General features: G+C 37.3%; 1 protein-coding gene across 1 annotated transcript; it reads right to left on the reverse strand.

Annotated features, from left to right (window-relative positions):
• Positions 1-31: 31 nt before the first annotated feature.
• LOC142336390 (uncharacterized) lies at positions 32-17,719 on the reverse strand. Its single transcript, XM_075385184.1, has 5 exons — positions 17,624-17,719; positions 14,957-16,227; positions 13,916-14,400; positions 1,955-2,279; positions 32-1,584 (listed from the first exon to the last, which is right to left on the reverse strand). The coding sequence occupies exons 2-5, from the start codon at positions 15,908-15,910 to the stop codon at positions 1,114-1,116; spliced, it is 2,235 nt and encodes a 744-aa protein (XP_075241299.1). The 5' UTR covers positions 15,911-16,227; positions 17,624-17,719; the 3' UTR covers positions 32-1,113.
• Positions 17,720-18,247: the final 528 nt, after the last annotated feature.

An 18,247-nucleotide genomic window follows, 5' to 3' on the forward strand; every position in this document is an offset into this window, starting at 1 on the left:
TTCAGATACACTCAAAGCTACAAAACAAAGCTTTTGGGCATAATAAATCAGTTCCTTTATTGAAAGTAAAACATGGGTTAAGAATTATTGAAACATACCAAATAAATCAACGGCACATCAAAACGAAACAAATCGATGAATTTAATGGAGGTTTAACAACAAGAATCAACTTTGAATTTTGTTTTTTTTTGCTTATCTTCAAGTCCATCCTCCACCAAGCGAGTTCATCAAATACTAAGATTCGGTACCAAAATATTACTCACAAATATTCCCGGCCTATATTTAAGAGAAATAATAAATCAAAATTAACTTCTCAAATAGACCTACTTCCAATACTGATAGGGTTAATTCTGATTCAATTTGATCACGACGATTCTTACTCAAACTGATAACATTTTCCAACGCCACTCATAAAGGATCAATATCTGCCACTTAACCCTAATCATGCAATGACTCCCTACAATTAAGATAAGACCTTTGAAGTCTTGCAGATGTATATCTATTATGGCTAGAGTTATGAGCATAACTGCAGATTTCACCCAGCTATAATGTGTGGTCACGATTTTCTGCCTGGTTTATGTAATGATGATATGAATGCAGCTAATTTAAGAACTTCCCTTATGCTATAAAAAGCCAATTATAGATGTTATCAAAGTAAATATGGAAATTTCACTACTAAAGAGGTAAAATATAAGTATAGAACCTCCCATTAAATGTAGGCATTTCTAATGTTATTACAGAGACTCAAAACTTAAGAAACATTTGAATCAATTTGAGAAACGAACTATTTGAAATGAATTAATATATTCGTAATATCATTAAATTTTTTAAGCACAAGATTATAGCTTGGTTGCTATTCCAGTCTTGTATCAACTTAACACAAAAAGCATTCAAAAATACTTGTCAAATTGTCATCCATTTTTCCATCACTTGACAGTCCTTCTTATATTGCTAGCCAGCTGCATTTCATAAATTACCACAGTATGCCTTATTAACTTCCCTATTTCATTTAATAAAATTTAAAGATAAGCAAAAACCAAAACTATCGAATATGGTATCATGAACAGTCAAAACGTTCAAACTAGCAATCAGAATATAGTTGAGTTTTCTCATTCAGTATGCACCGTATGGATCTTGATACTCATACTCCACTGTCTCGTAGTAAGCCCCAGTGTCATATACATCCTCATACTCTGGTACTGCAGCCGATGCGTAGGCCGAGTGGTGATTATGATGAGAAGCTACTGGCGGCATAGCTACAGCAGTTCGACGAGGAGCTGTGACAGGAGACGCATATGCATGTGATCCGTGAGGAACAACTCTAGCAGCAGGGCGCCCTGGAAGAACCCTTGCACCTGCACCTGCAACCGGTGGTACTCCACGTCTTGCGACCACTGGAACTGCTCTAGGGACTGCAGATGGGGCGACTCGGGCTGTAGCATGGGCTGCAGGAACTGGACGTCTATACGCCCGAACTACGGTTGGAGGTGACACCTGAGTCATTGGAGTTGTCTCATAGTCGTAATCTTCGGCTTCCTGGTAATAATCTTGAGTATATGCGCTAGACGCTGCTGCTGTTGCCCGCTGAAAAAACAAAACCGGTTCATATACTTGAAGCATGGCCACAATTTCAACTAACCGTACAAGTGCATTGGAAATTTTAACTGATAACCCCAGTTTGTTTTACAAATTCATTTATACAATTGTTGTCTTAGGCTGAAACGCTTGACCACTTGAGAACATGCAGAATTTCTTATCAATAAACTTAGCTTCCACTCAGAGATTGAAACCCTTAATTTCAATATCGCGCCCCAATTTGAATCGAGTGCCGCCCATGAGCAACTCCACGGGGATATGTTCTGAATGTGCTAAACAACAACACTTAAGTAATAATTTGACCTGTTGTGGCGTCAATTTTTTTAACTTGCTAAATGATAGAGCACAGTCAACTTACTGCAACAGCCCCTGAGGCAGGATATCTGACCATAGCTCTGGGTCTCTTTGCAGGAACTGGCAATGGTGGTGCCATTTGTGCAGTAGCTGCAGCCGGAACCATGGGTCTGGGTCGTTTCACAGCAACTGCCATCGGAGGTCGAGCAGGTGGGGCCCCTCCTCGACCTAGAGGGGGTCTAGGAGCTCCGTGCAGGGGTGGTCGGGGTGCTCCGGTCCCTATTCCTGCTGCAACTGGAACCCTGCGTATGTCTGGTACAGCACCACCTCTGCCAGGAATGCGCGCGTGGACAGGCACTGGCATTCGACGGGCAGTGGACAGACCTCCTCTGAAATGAAGCAAAGGCTATTCGTTGATAAAAAATAATTGTCAAAGGCCTTCAAATCGTCGGCTAAAGATTTAACGACAGTCGGACAATTACCCAAAACTATACAAACCAACTAACGTCGGACAAATTGCTCTCGAACGACAGACTGGGCAATTTTATTACGGTGGGGGGGGGGGCTATAGCCTAGATAAGTTTATATGGGTGCAAAATTTTTTACTAGAAAGGGGTTCAAACCTCCTACGCGCTTCACTGAAGCATTAAGCACTCGGCTATCTGGACCCAGTAGTAACCCATTTTATCTTCATTTTTGTTTATGAATAGCACTTGTTTATAGAATAAGTTTATGAATAGCACTTCAGATCACGCAACAATCAAGAAGTCAGACGTAAAAAAGCCACTCGAGAATGTTCTAGAACAAAAACTCGCAAGCAAAAATTTGCATAGAAAATAAACACGTTTACAAACATAAACCGACTAACGTCGGATGAATTGCTTTCGAGCGACAGGCAGGTCGCATTAATAAAATGTAGGAACACTTTGAAAAACTTTGGAACAATAGGGTTCAAACGATCTACACGTTGTAGAGAATATCTTGACAGGCAGCATTATTTTAAGACAAAAAATCCAGAAGCGAAACTATTGAAAAAAAGACATTACGTAACACGTCAAATTTTTAAACTGACAAAAATTAACTCAATTTGAAGTTGGAGAACAGAACTTTTGACTCAAAGCATTTTTGTACAATTTAACATACACGGAAGATTGCTGAAAAAAGCCTAAATCAATTTCACATGACCCACCCCACTAGGATTCAAAATAAAAAAGAAAATAAAACAGCCCTGAATTAAATTCCAAAGAATTGAATAATCTAGTAACCTAAGATCAGCAATCGTAGCGAAAAATTTTTAAGAATTAAGAATATGGCCCTAAATGATAGTTAAAAAAGGAATTAAACACAAAAAAAAACTTGTGTTTTGGGAAACAAGTGTTATAAAAATCACAAAACGAATAACAACAAGACAACAGGCCAACTCATACCAAGGATCCTTAGAAAGCGTACACAAAGACAGCGCATTTTTCTTTGTTCTGAGACCAAGGAAAACCAATGGCAAACAAAAATACAATACAAAAACTAGAGATCTGGAGAAAGGTGGAAATACTTTCAAAACAAAATGACATGAAAATGACTAATAACATATATTCTTATATTGATGTCCCTGACATCCTCAAAATATTCAACGTAAAGATAACATATAACATCTTTTTTCTATTTCCATCGAGAGACAAAAGTTACATCAACTGAATGACAGATTCAAAAAATTTCCAAAATTATTCAAACAATGTTTTAGAAGTTGATGAGAGCAACAAACTAAAACGAAGAGACAAATATATTTTCAGCACAAAAAGGCCGATGAGACCTGCTACCAGTAACACTGTCCACAAAATGAACAATAAATAAGGGTAGAACTATTCCGTAACTCTTCATTAGAAAACCAATTCGAGAAGTCATTAATAAGACTAATTGGAATACAACAAAAAGAAAAAAAGGGGACCTGTCTTCAATAAAACTATGTGATATGAAAAACTGCGGGAGGACGAACTAGCTCCTGAACAAACGGGAGCACGAATCTATAGCAGCATGCTTCAGCCAGGGTGGGGTGGAGGTGGTAACTAAATTCACTAAGGAAGGCTTCAAATGGACATCGTTAGAGGTTAATACAATGCAATATAAATACAAACGTGAAAAAATGGCACCAATTTTGGCGCACATTTCAATTGGTTTTGAGAAGTGAACTGCAGCCAATCAGGCTCAACTGCTAAAAATTGTGCATGAGATTTAGATCTCTCAAAACGCATGAAGTCAAGGGAGCCAAAGTTACCCGAAAAGTCAACACGGTCAGTCGAAAAATTTGCTTAATAAAAATAGTTGGTAGAATACCGAAAACAACTCGAAGATTCGTGCAACTGATCCTACCTATTTCAGAAAAATCGAAAAGAAACAATACCTATTACAGAAATATCAAAAAACCATACCTATTTCAGAAACATCGATAAAAAATACAAAGCAGTATATAGATGGAAACAACCAATTTATAGTTAGGAATGTGGATAGGTGCGTGCGTATGTGTGTGTGTGTGTGTGGGCGGGGGGGTAGGGGTGGGTGGAAAGGTTTAGGTAGTGAGAGGCGGTTAGGTTGATGCTGGCAGGGGGTGACAAGGGTAAGGTAATATAGTGGGATGTGTAGGCTGTAGGCAGGTGTAAGATAGGTGCGGAGGAGGTAGATGTTGGGGGTTAGGTAGGTGGAGGGTATTGGTGAGGGTAAGTTGTTGGGGGGTTAGGTTTTCGAGAAAAAATTAATATTAAAATCATAAAAGCCATTAGCAATGATCTGAAACCATTAATTAGTTTCGTTTATGCCTCATTAGGAAGGAGATAAATTCTGTCATTCATGACACCAAGTGACAAGAAAAACATAGCCGGCAGATTGCCAGAAAACAGCCGCGATAGACGCTTTGGCCTTCGATGAATTGAAACAACTAAAAAAATAAGACAGACAGATCGACCACCATCTTTAACAGACCACTAGACTTTTTAAATTAGATTCGGACAGCAATTTTATGACACATACGGATTATACGGATCAATTTTAAAGCCCTAAAAAACTTTAAAATTGATATTCGAAATCAAAAGCTCAAGACTAATACTCAAGAAATAGTGCATATAAGTTTGGCACAATTTAGATGCGCACTGTTGATCTTTAACTAATAAATGTTCATAAAGTTTAAAGTTCATTAAGCGGGTTCAGAAGTCATTTTTTGAGTGAGGTAAGTCCCGCAATTGACCTGGAAGCAGAACAAATGACATCAAGCACAAAAATTTTAACTGCAAAGCAGTAGAAGTCACTGAAGTCATTGAAAAAGTCAATTGCAAGAAGTCAGGTCGTAAGAATCATCGACGGAGAAAACGAATTAAAAACATAGCTGGTAGAACACCGGAAACGACTCGAATCGTCGTGCAAAATAATCTCTACCCTAACTTGGACAAAATCAGAACATCGAAAAAACACTAGAAATAACAAAAATAGTAGACCAATATAACATAAAAAGCGTTAAAATTGTTTCAGTTCAAGGGTGTGGGTATGTGCCGGTGGGGGCAAAGGGGGTTGGTAGGTGGAGGCAGGTAGGTGGTGGGGGTTGTAGGTAAGTAGGGTGGGGGGTAGGTACGTTGCGTGGGGTGGGGTGGGGGGGGGTAGGTAGGTACGAGGGGGTAGGTACGTTGGCGTTGGAGGGGGGGGGGGGGGGGTAGGTGCGTTTGGTGGGGGTTAGGTACGTGGGCGGTATTTTTTGGGGGCGAGGTAGGTAGTTAAATGGGATCAAATTTTCTCAAATTGACCTCTTCACCTTGAATTACAGACATCAGAACTAAAGAAGTCAAAATTCAAGTCATAAACAAACTTGCTTTCTGCTAAAAAAAACATAGCCGGTAGAATACCGGAAACGACTCGAATCGTCGCGCAAAATAACCTCTACCCTAACTTGAACAAAATCAGAATATTGAAAAAAACACTAGAAAAAACAAAAATAGTAGACAAATATAACATAAAAAGCGTTAAAATTTTTTTCAGTTCAGGGGTGTGGGTAGGTGATGGTGGGGGGAGGGGGGTAGATAGGTGGGACGGGTGTATATGTACGTTACGGGTGGGGGGAGGGTAGGTAGGTACGTGGGGGGAGGGGTAGGTTGGTACGAAGGTACGAGGGGGGGGGGGGTACGTTAGGGTTGGGGGGGTACGTTAGGGTTTGGGGGGGACCTCTTCACCTTGAATTACAGACTGTTACCAATTGCTATACATTACAAACTAAGCTATTAATAAAGTCCAATGTTCGAAAACAAGTCAACAATCAAAAACGGAGGTAAACGCTCAAAAAGAAAGAAGTAAAAATTCAAGTCATGAACAAACTTGCTTTCTGCTAAAAAAAAAGCATAGCAGGTAGAATACCGGAAACGACTCGAATCGTCGTGCATTATAATCTCTAATCTAATCTTACCAGATCAGAAAATCAAAATAGACGAGAGAAAAAAAAACAAAAGTAGCCCAACAAACCACGTTAGTGTTTCAGAAATGCCGACAATTTCTTAGGTGCGGGGGTAGCTAGGTGGGGTGGGTGGGTAGATAGGTTGGGGAGGTGGGTAGTGCTGGTGTAGTTCGGGGGGGGGGGGTGGTAGGTGGGTTTAGTTAGGTGAAGAGAGGGGGTAATTGGGGGTAGGGGTAGGTGGGGGTAAGTTGGGGCGGGGGGTAGGTAGGTGGTGGGGTAAGTGGTGGGGGAGAGGTAGGTGGGGGGGTGGGTAGATAGGTTGGGGTGGTGGGTAGTGCTGGGGTAGTTGGGTGGGGGGGGGGGGGTAGGTGGGGGGTAGCTAGGTGAAGGGAGGGGGGTTTGTGCGGTTTAGTTTAGATAATAAGGGGTGACTTATATAGGAACTCTTCGCCTTGAATATTACCAGCAGTTCCTAATTACTATACATTACAAACCAAGCTACTGTTAAAGTCCAATGTTCGAAAACAGAAGTCAACAATCAAAAACGGAGGTAAATGCTCGAACAGAAAGAAGTCAAAATTCAAGTCATGAACAAACGTGCTTTCTGCTAAAAAAAAACATAGCCGGTACAATACCGGAAACGACTCGAATCGTCGTGCAAAAAAATCTCTACCCTAACTTGGACAAAATCAGAATATCGAAAAAAACACTAGAAATAACAAAAAATAGCAGACCAATTTAACATGAATAGCGTTAAATTTTTTTCGGGGGGGGGGGGCAGGTAGGTGGTGGTGGTGGATGTACGTAGGTGGGGGGTAGGTACGTTGCGGGGGGTAGGTAGGTGCATGGGGGGTAGGTAGGTACGTGGGGGGGGGGTAGGTAGGTACGTGGGGGAGTAGGTAGATACCTGGGGGGGGGGGGGGGGTAGGTAGGTACGTAGGTACGTGGGGGGAGTAGGTAGGTACGTGGGGGTGGGGGTAGGTAGGTACGTGGGCAGTGGGGTAGGTAGGTACGAGGGCGGGGGTAGGTACGTTGGGGGGGGGGGGGGAGGGGGGTAGGTACGTTGGGGGAGGGGGTAGGTACGTGGGGGGTAGATTTTTTTTGGGGGGGGGGGGGGTTAGGTAGTTAAATGGGATCAAATTTTCTCAAATTGACCTCTTCATCTTGAATTACAGACTGTTACCAATTGCTATACATTACAAACTAAGCTATTGATAAAGTCCAATGTTCGAAAACAGAAGTCAACAATCAAAAACGGAGGTAAAAGCTCGAATAGAAAGAAGTCAAAGTTCAAGTCATGAACAAACTTGCTTTCTGCTAAAAAAAACCTGTAGAATATCAATACTCCTCTTCGAGTCGTAAAAAACCTGTAGAATCTCAATACTCCTCTTCGAGTCGTAAAAACCTGTAGAATCTCAATACTCTTCGAGTCTTAAAAAAAACCACGATGTCCCCAATAATAGCCGCTATCGTTTCGCGGCAATTAATAAAAACATCAACAAATACGCGCAAATATCTAAGATTCACTGATATTTTTTGAAACCAAATAGTGCTGAAGTCATGAGGGGTCACACAATTGCATCAATACAATTGGAACACATGTAAAAACATTAGTAGCATTGATGGAGAAAAATCATCGGAAACATTAAAATGGAGTACTTGAAAAACTCTGAACAACAGAAACATTATTCAGAAATAAATTTCTCACGCCACTTCTAGTGCATTTTCAAATAAAAATTCACGCATTCAATACTTGCTTTTTCACTCTCTTTACTACTTCAGCATGTTTAAAAAACCTACTCTAAATGCCTTCTCATTGGCATTAAAAGGTCAAAAAAAGAAGAATCTTCTTAAGACAGCCCCTAAAAAATCCGAAATTTTTGGCTCGTAATAAAAGAGTTCATGAACAAAAAATATCAAAAATACGTTTTGTTTGGATTATTTTGACTTCGACTCTTCTCTTAATTAGACTAGAGAAGTGAAAAAAGTAAAGCGAAACAAAAATCTGACGTAAGAAAAGTAAGAGTGAACTGAAGTTCACCAATGGTTACCAGTGGTCAAGAAATATGTCAAAATCATCAGAATCACCTTAAACCATCAAATAGAGCTTGACTATCTGATTACACCTGAAGCTATTCGATTGTCTAGAGAGCTACCTAATAAAATTCCGTAACAAATTTCTGAATTCATAAAACCTTTTGAGCACTGAGATTTTTAAATTACCTGCTATAAAAAACAACGACACTAAGACACCACAGGCGTTATAATGGATGCCCGTAGAAGATAATCTTTTGAGTATTCAAAGACAAGAAAACCATAAGATTCCACAAAATTGTCATAAATTTTCTGAAAGTATGAACTGACATTCAGCAAAGATTAACTTCTTAAGCCGAAAACAGAGTCACTTCATAAAATATTGTATCAGGGCTTCTGAAGCTAGACATTTGGGCTTAAAAAATACAGAGAAAAGTCACAACTTAAAGCATAAAAAATTCATCTTTCGCGAAGTCATCCGTTCACTGCACTTTAAGCGACAGGGGATACTAGTCAAAGTCGTGGATGAACAAATATAACTCCGAGTTTTCAATTATAACAAGGAGGCTCGGTAATGTGCAATCGCACATAAGGTTCCGACCCCGCTCATCCACAATTTTGGTATAATTGTCTACCAAATGAGGAACAGATAGAAAAACCATAAATTCAAGTATTTTTCAAAAAAAAATTGGTGTATGAACGAAAAGAAAGCCTCCAAAGCAAATAACTCAGTGGAGTAAAAAATGAGGCATTAGATTGATGAGATATGCTAATATCAAGAAAGCGAGTCAAGACGAACAGCAAAATCAAACACATTAATTACATCAAAAACTTTGTCCGTTTAAAAAAAAACAAAACAAAATAACAAAGCCAAAATAGCGTCAGAAAAACTGAAACTAAAGAAAATAACTTGTAATTCATCAGAAGAGATGGAACCAGTCCATAATAAGGCTCGGTAACAATTAGACAATAGAGAACAAGTTAGTGTAAAGTTAAGCTTAATTTTTTTAAAAACAATCAATTTCAAAATAATGAAAACCATTAAAAACAATTAAAATATCCCATAGGTTTACAATTGCCAATGCTTCTAAAGAGGGGCATTAAGAACTGTCGGTATTCAATTTTTCATGCGTTTAAAAACGAACAACAAATACACAACAAACAAAAACTCAAATAAAACTTGCTAGAAAACACTTTCGAAGCCGCGAAGCCATATTTTGGCCCTCAAAATATGTTTGATTCTTCCTTTTTCGAACACCGATAATGAAGAATGTGACCTCTCATAACGAGACAAGGTAACAAGAAGACAACAAATGAAAAACGGGCAAAATTGAGTATTCTTTGTTTTTTTTTTTCGAAAAAAATATTTCCAAAGTTATGAAAGTCATTTATTACAAAATCAAAAATTAAATAGGTTTCTTTATTCGTCCAAAAGAAGCCCTTGAGACCTGCAATTATCCCGAAGATGTCTTACGGCTACAATCAGAACGTCAATTATGACAAAAATCAAAAATTATTTTTCTTTGTGAAAAACCCGTTTCAAAGCCAGCGAAGTCATAACGAGTTCTCTAAAAAATATTAGATTTTGTGACACCAATCCCCTCTAACACCTTTTCTTGACACCAATAGTGTCATATTCGACCTGTAATTAACAAAACTAGGCAACCAATGGACAATAAAAGGAACAAATTTGCGAAATTGAAAGGTGTTCATTTTTAATTTGGAAACAATTGTTTTCGAAGTCGTGAAAGCTATCAGCTATCAACTAATATCAGAATATTGGCTCACCTATGGTTCCATGAAAAGACAGGGAAACCTGTCATTATACAGAAAAATTCAAACGACTAAGAAGACAAAATTAAAAAAAATCAAATAAATTCTTCGAGAAAGTAGTCTCGAAGCTGTTTAAATCATAATCTATGTCTTTAAAGATTTTAATATTATCAATTGTGCCTTATTTTGAACGCCAATATCGTGATATGTGAACTCTCAATGACTCAATAATGTGGCAAAACTAGAAAATGTGAAAAATGCGCAAATACGTAAAAATTATACAAAAATGTGAAATCTAGTATTATCAAAGCCAGAAAACCACTAGTAGTATCAAAGCCAGAAAACCACAACTTAAGGCGTAAAACCGCAATAGATATTATAATTTAAACCAGTAGAAAGAAAAGGCATTCTTTCTTTGCTGACACTAAGTTAAAACTTAAATTCAAGTATTTTTCAAAAAAAATTGGTGTATGAACGAAAAGATAGCCTCAAAAGCAAATAATTCAGTGGAGTAGAAAATGAGGCATTAGATTGATGAGATATGCTAATATCAAGAAAGCGAGTCCAGATGAACAGCAAAATCAAACACATTAATTACACCGAAAACTTTGTCCGTTTAAAAAAAAAACAAAACAAAACAAAATAACAAAGTCAAAACAGCGTCAGAAAAAATTGAAACTAAAGAAAATAACTTGTAATTCATCAGAAGAGATGGAACCAGTCCATAATAAGGCTCGGTAACAATTAGACAATAGAGAACAAGTTAGAGTAAAGTTAAGCTTAATTTTTTTAAAAACAATCAATTTCAAAATAATGAAAACCATTAAAAACAATTAAAATATCCCATAGGTTTACAATTGCCAATGCTTCTAAAGAGGGGCATTAAGAACTGTCGGTATTCAATTTTTCATGCGCTTAAAAAAGAACAACAAATACACAACAAACAAAAAATCAAATAAAACTTGCTAGAAAACACTTTCGAAGCCGCGAAGCCATATTTTGGCCCTCAAAATATGTTTGATTCTTCCTTTTTCGAACACCGATAATGAAGAATGTGACCTCTCATTAACGAGACAAGGTAACAAGAAGACAACAATTGAAAAAAGGGCAAAATTGAGTATTCTTTGCTTTTTTTTCGAAAAAAATATTTCCAAAGTTATGAAAGTCATTTATTACAAAATCAAAAATTAAATAGGTTTCTTTATTCGTCCAAAAGAAGCCCTTGAGACCTGCAATTATCCCGAAGATGTCTTACGGCTACAATCAGAACGTCAATTATGACAAAAATCAAAAATTATTTTTCTTTTTGTGAAAAGCCCGAGTCAAAGCCAGCGAAGTCATAACGAGTTCTCTAAAAATATTATTTTGTGACACCAATCCCTTCTAACACCTTTTCTTGACACCAATAGTGTCATATTCGACCTGTAATTAACAAAACTGGCAACAAATGGACAATGAAAGGAACAAATTTGCGAAGTTGAAAGGTGTTCATTCTTAATTTGGAAACAATTGTTTTCGAAGTCGTGAAAGCCATCAGCTATCTACTAATATCAGAATATTGGCTCACCTATGGTTCCATGAAAAGACAGTGAAACCTGTCATTATACAGAAAAATTAGGGTCGTTTATTCATCCAAAGGAAGCCTTTGAGACCTGCAATTATCCAGAATATGTCTTGCGTCTATAAAAAGAACGTCAAATATGACAAAAATCAAATTGAATTACATTTTTTTTGTGAAAAACCGGTGTCAAAGTCAGTAAAGGTCATCAGACATTCTTTAAAAAAATTGATTTTGGGACATCAATACCTTTTGACAACTTCCCCTGACATCCATCATGTCATATTTGACCTGTAATTAACGAGATTAGGTAACAAAAGGAAAAATAAAAAGAACAAACTTAACAAAGTTAAAAAGTTTTTTCTTTAGTTTTGGAAATCGATTGTTTTCGAAGTCGTGAAAGCCATCAGCTATCTAATAATATCAGAATATTGGCTCACCTATGGTTCCAAGAAACGACAGTGAAACCTGTCATTATACAGAAAATTTCAAACGACTAAGAAGACAAAATAAAAACGACAGTTGAACACAAAATTAAAAAATTCAAATAATATCTTCGAGAAAGTAGTCTCGAAGCCGTTTAAATCATAATTCATGTCTTTAAAGATTTTAATATTATCAATTGTGCCTTATTTTGAACGCCAATATCGTGATATGTGAACTGTCAATAACGCGACAAAACTAGAAAATGTGAAAAATGGGCAAATACGTAAAAATTATACAAAAATGTGAAATCTAGTAGTATTAAAGCCAGAAAACCACTAGTAGTATCAAAGCCAGAAAACCACAACTTAAGGCGTAAAACCGCAATAGATATTATAATTTAAACCAGTAGAAAGAAAAAGCATTCTTTCTTTGCTGACACTAAGCTATAACTTGACCAAATTAATAATAAAAAACAGAGGCAAAGTTCAATAAGCCATTATTTATTTAAAAATCAAATATTTTTAAAAGTCAAAACGACCATAAGCGTTCAAGTAGAAAACAAGATGCATTAATTTGGAGCTGCATAGGAAGCCAAATTGACCAATCACTTCTGAGCTTTGATTTGAAATGTTTTCTTTAATTATTATAAAAAAGATCGACTAATTTAATTTAAAAGACCGACTGATTACAATCGGAAATAGTTTGGGATTGAAACAGTCCAAAATTGGTCCAAAACTAGCCCTGCTAATGCTGTTCGTCCATTAGGAACACTTATTTTTTCGAATGTTAGATAATTTGTTAGTTAAAAGTGCTGCGTTTTTGGTAATCAACGAGTAAAGTTAGCAAAACTGCAGAGCACTTTCTATGGAAGTTGAAGTGCAAATAGCCCCCTTTTGAGTCTATAAAGATTGTGTTAGTGGTGTTTGGGTGTGTACTTCCGGCAAATCTAATCAAAATGGACTGAAGAAGCTTTCGTGCTGTTTTTGATGAAAAAATATGAATGTTGATTAATTTAGCCAGAAATTTTCAAACAAAAAATTATATGAAAAAAAATAAAAATGGTCGACAATATTTTTTGTCCTTAAACATAAAATCAACCGCACTTTTTGAAAAAAAACTTAACAAATTTTAGCAAAATTGACGAAAATTAAGGAAAATGTGAATAAAACAACGGAATTCACTCTACTTTTCTCAGAAGTTTAAACCTCGATAACTCCCTGTAAAAAACGAAAATCAAAAATCTTTTAATTCCATATTCTACGCTGGACGAGCTTTCTTATGATAACACTGACAACTCTCTACGATGAATATATCGATCGGCCAAAATTGTCTGAACAAAAAAACCATTTGAGTATATAGTTCCTCCCCCTCCCCCCAAGAGGGGTCGGAACAAAAAAGACATTTTAAATTTTAGAGTGAATCGATATTAGCCCCCCCCTCTCACACACCGCAAATTTTGCTATATAGACATAAATCGACTAATTTTGTAAGAACAGATATCGAACAACAAGCAAAGGGACGGCTTTGGTTGTAGCTAGCTTAAGCTAAGAAAGGCCAGCAGAAATTTACTTTCCAACAATGAAATTCTGCTTCCACGGCAGCTTCGTTGATCACTTAAAGCTTGCAAAGGTTCAAGAGAAGCTACACAGACAAAATAACCCAAGGCTTTGCCAGTTTATCCGGTTTCCCAGTAGGAACAATCAAATCGCGCAAGCGAGCGAAAAAATATCCCCGAACACAATGAAAATTAGCGCAAAATTTTGCATTAAAAAGAACGCGTTTCCATTTAAGTCATATTTGAGAACTGTTACCTAGGAATTGGTCGGGGAAGTGGAGCCATCGGAGGCTGAGCATAAAAGTTATCATAAGGCTCTGCCTGTTGCATGTAAGGCTCCGGTTCTGGGTACTCTCCAGGAAGCATTCGAGGCCTGGTTCGCAGATGTGGTGGCTGCCGTGAACCTGGTGCTCCCCTTGCATTGAATGGCGGTCTTCGTCCTCCAAATTTGTCAGATGACGGTGCCACATACTCGTTTCGTTTCTCTTTCAGATCTCGAATTTTCTTTCTATGTTCTTCGGAAACAGGTCGAGCCAATTCTACACTGATTGTTGTGTCGCCTAGCAGTTTTCCGTTTTCGCCATCAATAGCTCGCAACGCATCTTCTCGTTCGACGAAGAAAACGAAGGCGTAATGTCTATGAACTACGACTTTGTCAATGGTTCCATAGCTTGAGAATCGCTCTCGGAGCATAAGTTCCGAGGTCTGTTCGCTAATGTTTTTGACGAACAAAGTTTTCACCTAAAGCAACATATCGTACTCGATAACGCCGATCGACGCTGAAAAGTTAATCACTACCGGTTTTTTCACGCAGTTTCTGCTATCATTTGCTCTGATTGATCAACAAATTGCTCACTCGAATGAATTTGAAGCATTCCCTCCCCTTTCTCAATAGTGGAAGATTTTTGGGTATTAAAAAAGAATAACAATACAGTACATCGAGAGTTTCCAATTGCAACACGACTGGCTTATGATCCATTATTGGATTGTATACTTTGATGTAATTAAAATAGCTGGTCAGAAGACATCTTAAACAGGTTACAACTTCATTTTGATCATACCTCTAGGTCTATGAAATACCTCAGAGGCCCAAGCTACTTATGAATGACCAAAACTGTGGAAAGTTTCATTTCCCAACAAGTTAAAATATAACACCTGATGACTCTGGCTTTCAATTTACTGACTCAATTATTACGTGCGTGTAGATCAATGATCAACTGTTTCCCCCATATTTCGCGTAAAAATACAAAAAGCAACAAAATATTGCGGGAATTATTTTTAATTGTTTAACTCTCACCTGAGCCATTAACTCGGGGCTAATTTCTTCCTGGGGATCAGCCCAGTCACAAGTATAGGACTTGTGGTCATTCCACATTCGAATAGGAACCTTAGATCGCAACTTCTGCCTGGCAGCAGCTGCACTTTTGTAGTCCTCGAAATTGAGAAAGCAGAACCCTCTGTTCTTTTCACTCGTATTTCTACTCTGTAACGCAGGCTGCAACAGCACACTGACTATTCCTGAAACCTCGTTTGAAAACGCCTCCTTGATTTCCTCCTGGCTTTTGTCCTTCGGTATCATGCCAATGAACAAGTTGTTGTTTGATTGAGCAATAACACAGGTTATATTTTTAGAGTTTATCACGTAATTGTTAAACTTCTTGACAGCCTCGTCAGCAATTTCCTTTGTGTAATATGTCACGAAGGCGAAACCTTTGTTGCGACCAGGCATTTTTGGTTCTAGCATAAGTCGCATCTCGTAAATCTCGCCGACTTCTTCAAATACTTCTATCAACTCATCAATAGTTACCGAGAATGATATTTTCCCAATGTGAACTTGAGTTCCAGCAGGTAGCTTCTCGTCCTCGCGACCCGGTGGCGGTCCATAGATACTCTGCGTGGCTGTTTTCTCATGCGGATAACCAGTTCGATCTAAGATCTCTTGCAGCTTCGATTTCGGTCCAGTAATCTTAACCAGCGACCTCCTAGGGGCTTCAGAAGGCTCTGGGTTAACTTCCGAGCCCTCTTCATCGGCCTGTGACCCTTCGGTATCGATTTGAATCTCAGTCTGGATGGGTTCCGGTTCTATAGCCAAATTCTCACTGCTTAAATCATTCACGGTTTCGATTTCGAATGCCTCAGTGGCAATGTTATCTTTGATCTCGCCCCCAACCATTTTGTAAGACTCTACTGAATTGTCATAGGAATCCTGATCACCGTGCTCTGTAACCTCTGGGTTATATTCCATTTCCATTTTTCACTGATCAGATATTTTGGATCTTTTTCAAATTTTTGATCGGTTTTTCGACTACCAAAAAAAAGATTTTTAACTTTTCACTTTGGTTGAAAAAGTTTTAATCTTTTTTTAAAATTTTTCTTTGGTCTTGAGTACGCAAAATTTTATGAACTGCTCTTGTAGTTTTGAATTCTTTCCGCCAGTGTTGAATGGGATGAATGTGATATTTTTGTCGATATCAATTTTCGTTTGTCACCGAATTATTTTGTCAGGATAAAGTTGAAGACGACTTTTGAACTTTTTGCTCTGATGTATTCGAATTTTATTTTCCGATCCTGAAAACATTTTGAAACAATTTTACTTCAAATTTTACAGCGATATGAATTTCATAAGACATTATCAATAGGTGGAATACACGAAATTCTTTTAGAAATCACTTTCTAGGTTTTCATTAAAATGAAATATTGGTTTTTGGTGCCTCCAGAAACCAGTTAAAATTGTGAAATTGAACAGATATTTTGCTTGCCAAAATTTGGTTAATTAAATTTTCTTTTTCCGCTAAATTGAGTTCAAAACCTACAGGTACAAATTTAGCTAAAAGATACTGAAAAGAAACCTTAATTCATCACAATACATTTTTGCAAAGTTTCAGTTCACGCCCATTTATATACTGCTATTTCACGTTAATTTATACTTTGCCATGAACAAACATTGAAAGTTGAATTTTTTACGTACACTCGCTTTATTGTAATAGCGAGGCTCAATCAGCTAACAAAATTTTAAAATTTTACCCTGTCATAACAGAACAATTAGTATAGATACACAAACTAATTTCGATATTTATCAATTTTAAAAGCACTGCTATCAAATCGAACAAAATAAAAACTCATTGCGTTCAACTTTCGAGAATAAATCTGAATTTTGGGCCAGCAGGTCATATCCACCATATATTTGAATAACATATCTGCTGAATAAATATTGCTTGCCCCCGTGTGTCAAAAATGACCTTTTTGGGAGCTACACTCAACAATTTTTGCCCTGTTTTGCATTTCATGGCTCAGACTTCGCCAATATCGATAAGTAAAATCTTGTAAACACAGAAAGAATAACTTTTGAAATTATCGATCCAATGAAGGATTCGAGTATTTTCTACAATGCAATATAAGCTGGATATCTGAGTGATCACAGAGTTGATACGCGGACATATTTGTCATTTTCATTTAATATAATTTTAATATGTTTAGATTCCAGTACATCAGTTAAACCTTAAGGTTTTTCCGACTTTAGTAGTCAGGTCTTTTCAGAGATTTTAAAAAACGCTGAATATATAGCTTTTTAACAGATAGATTTAAATCAGGATAAAATTATACTATACGCCTTGGTGCCAACTGTGGTTGAGCAGACCATATTTTTTACTGGCTATTTTGAAAAATAAATCAATTAAACTACCAAAGCTCTTAGTTTGGTGTGTATTAATTAATTAATCTTCCACTTAAGCGGCTTGGTTAATCACTTCATTATCGTATAACAAATCCATCGAAGTCATTTACATTATCATAGAGAGCAGTGACAGAAGGTTTAGGGATGCTAACCCCCTATGCTGGGGCTACAAAATTACAGAGTCGTGATTAATCTTCCAAAGCTTTTACAACCTACCTCCACATTTGCAATAGTCAGTTTAAATAAAATTTTAACGTTACTTGCCTCTCAGTATCTAAATTTTGTACTTACATGGAATGCAGATCATACCACGAAGCAACCAAATGATCTGAAAAAGAATATACATTTGAAACTAAATGAGAAAGTTTATTAGAAATGTGGTAAAAGACTTGAATTATAAATGTCGTAATGGCTAACAAATTTCAAAATAACATGAAAGAAACAGAAATACAAACTGAACGACAATTAATGCGAGACGGTTGAGGCGAAGAGCGAAAGCAAATGAACAGGGTTTTAATGTGCGCGCAGCAGCACCAGCCATGAAAAAAAAATATTTATCTATATGGTTTTGGAACATGCATCTTGGCTTCAGTCCTTGGAGGTCAACGTGAGGTCATTTAGAGGTCGTTTTGGCATTGAATGCGAAAACTGTGTGTCATTAGAGGTCATATGGTTGCAATAAATTGAAAATTTGAGATAATTAGGTTCTAACTTCTACGTTGAAAGTTTCTATGCTGACGTCATCTGGCGTTTTGGACTTTTGACCTCTACATCCACGAATGCATAAAATAGTTCTCTTTAAAAGAGTGAAGCCGACATGAGTACTGATAAAATAGATGACTTCTGAGTATCGTTCATTTGATTTTTGGGCTATGAGGGAATCAATGCGTCTGATGAGTTTATGTGTGATGGGAC

This window comes from Convolutriloba macropyga, chromosome 3, assembly GCF_964194025.1.
Source record: "Convolutriloba macropyga chromosome 3, txConMacr16.3, whole genome shotgun sequence".
NCBI classification, from domain to species: Eukaryota; Metazoa; Xenacoelomorpha; order Acoela; family Convolutidae; genus Convolutriloba; species Convolutriloba macropyga.

Coding starts and splice junctions, on each gene's coding strand:
- LOC142336390 (XM_075385184.1), bottom strand. CDS start 15,910: ATGGAAATGGAATATAACCCAGAGGTTACAGAGCACGGTGATCAGGAT. Junction 2,280..13,915: donor CTTCCCCGACCAATTCCTAG/GTAACAGTTCTC, acceptor GCTTCATTTCAG/AGGAGGTCTGTCCACTGCCC. Junction 1,585..1,954: donor CTGCCTCAGGGGCTGTTGCA/GTAAGTTGACTG, acceptor TTGTTTTTTCAG/CGGGCAACAGCAGCAGCGTC.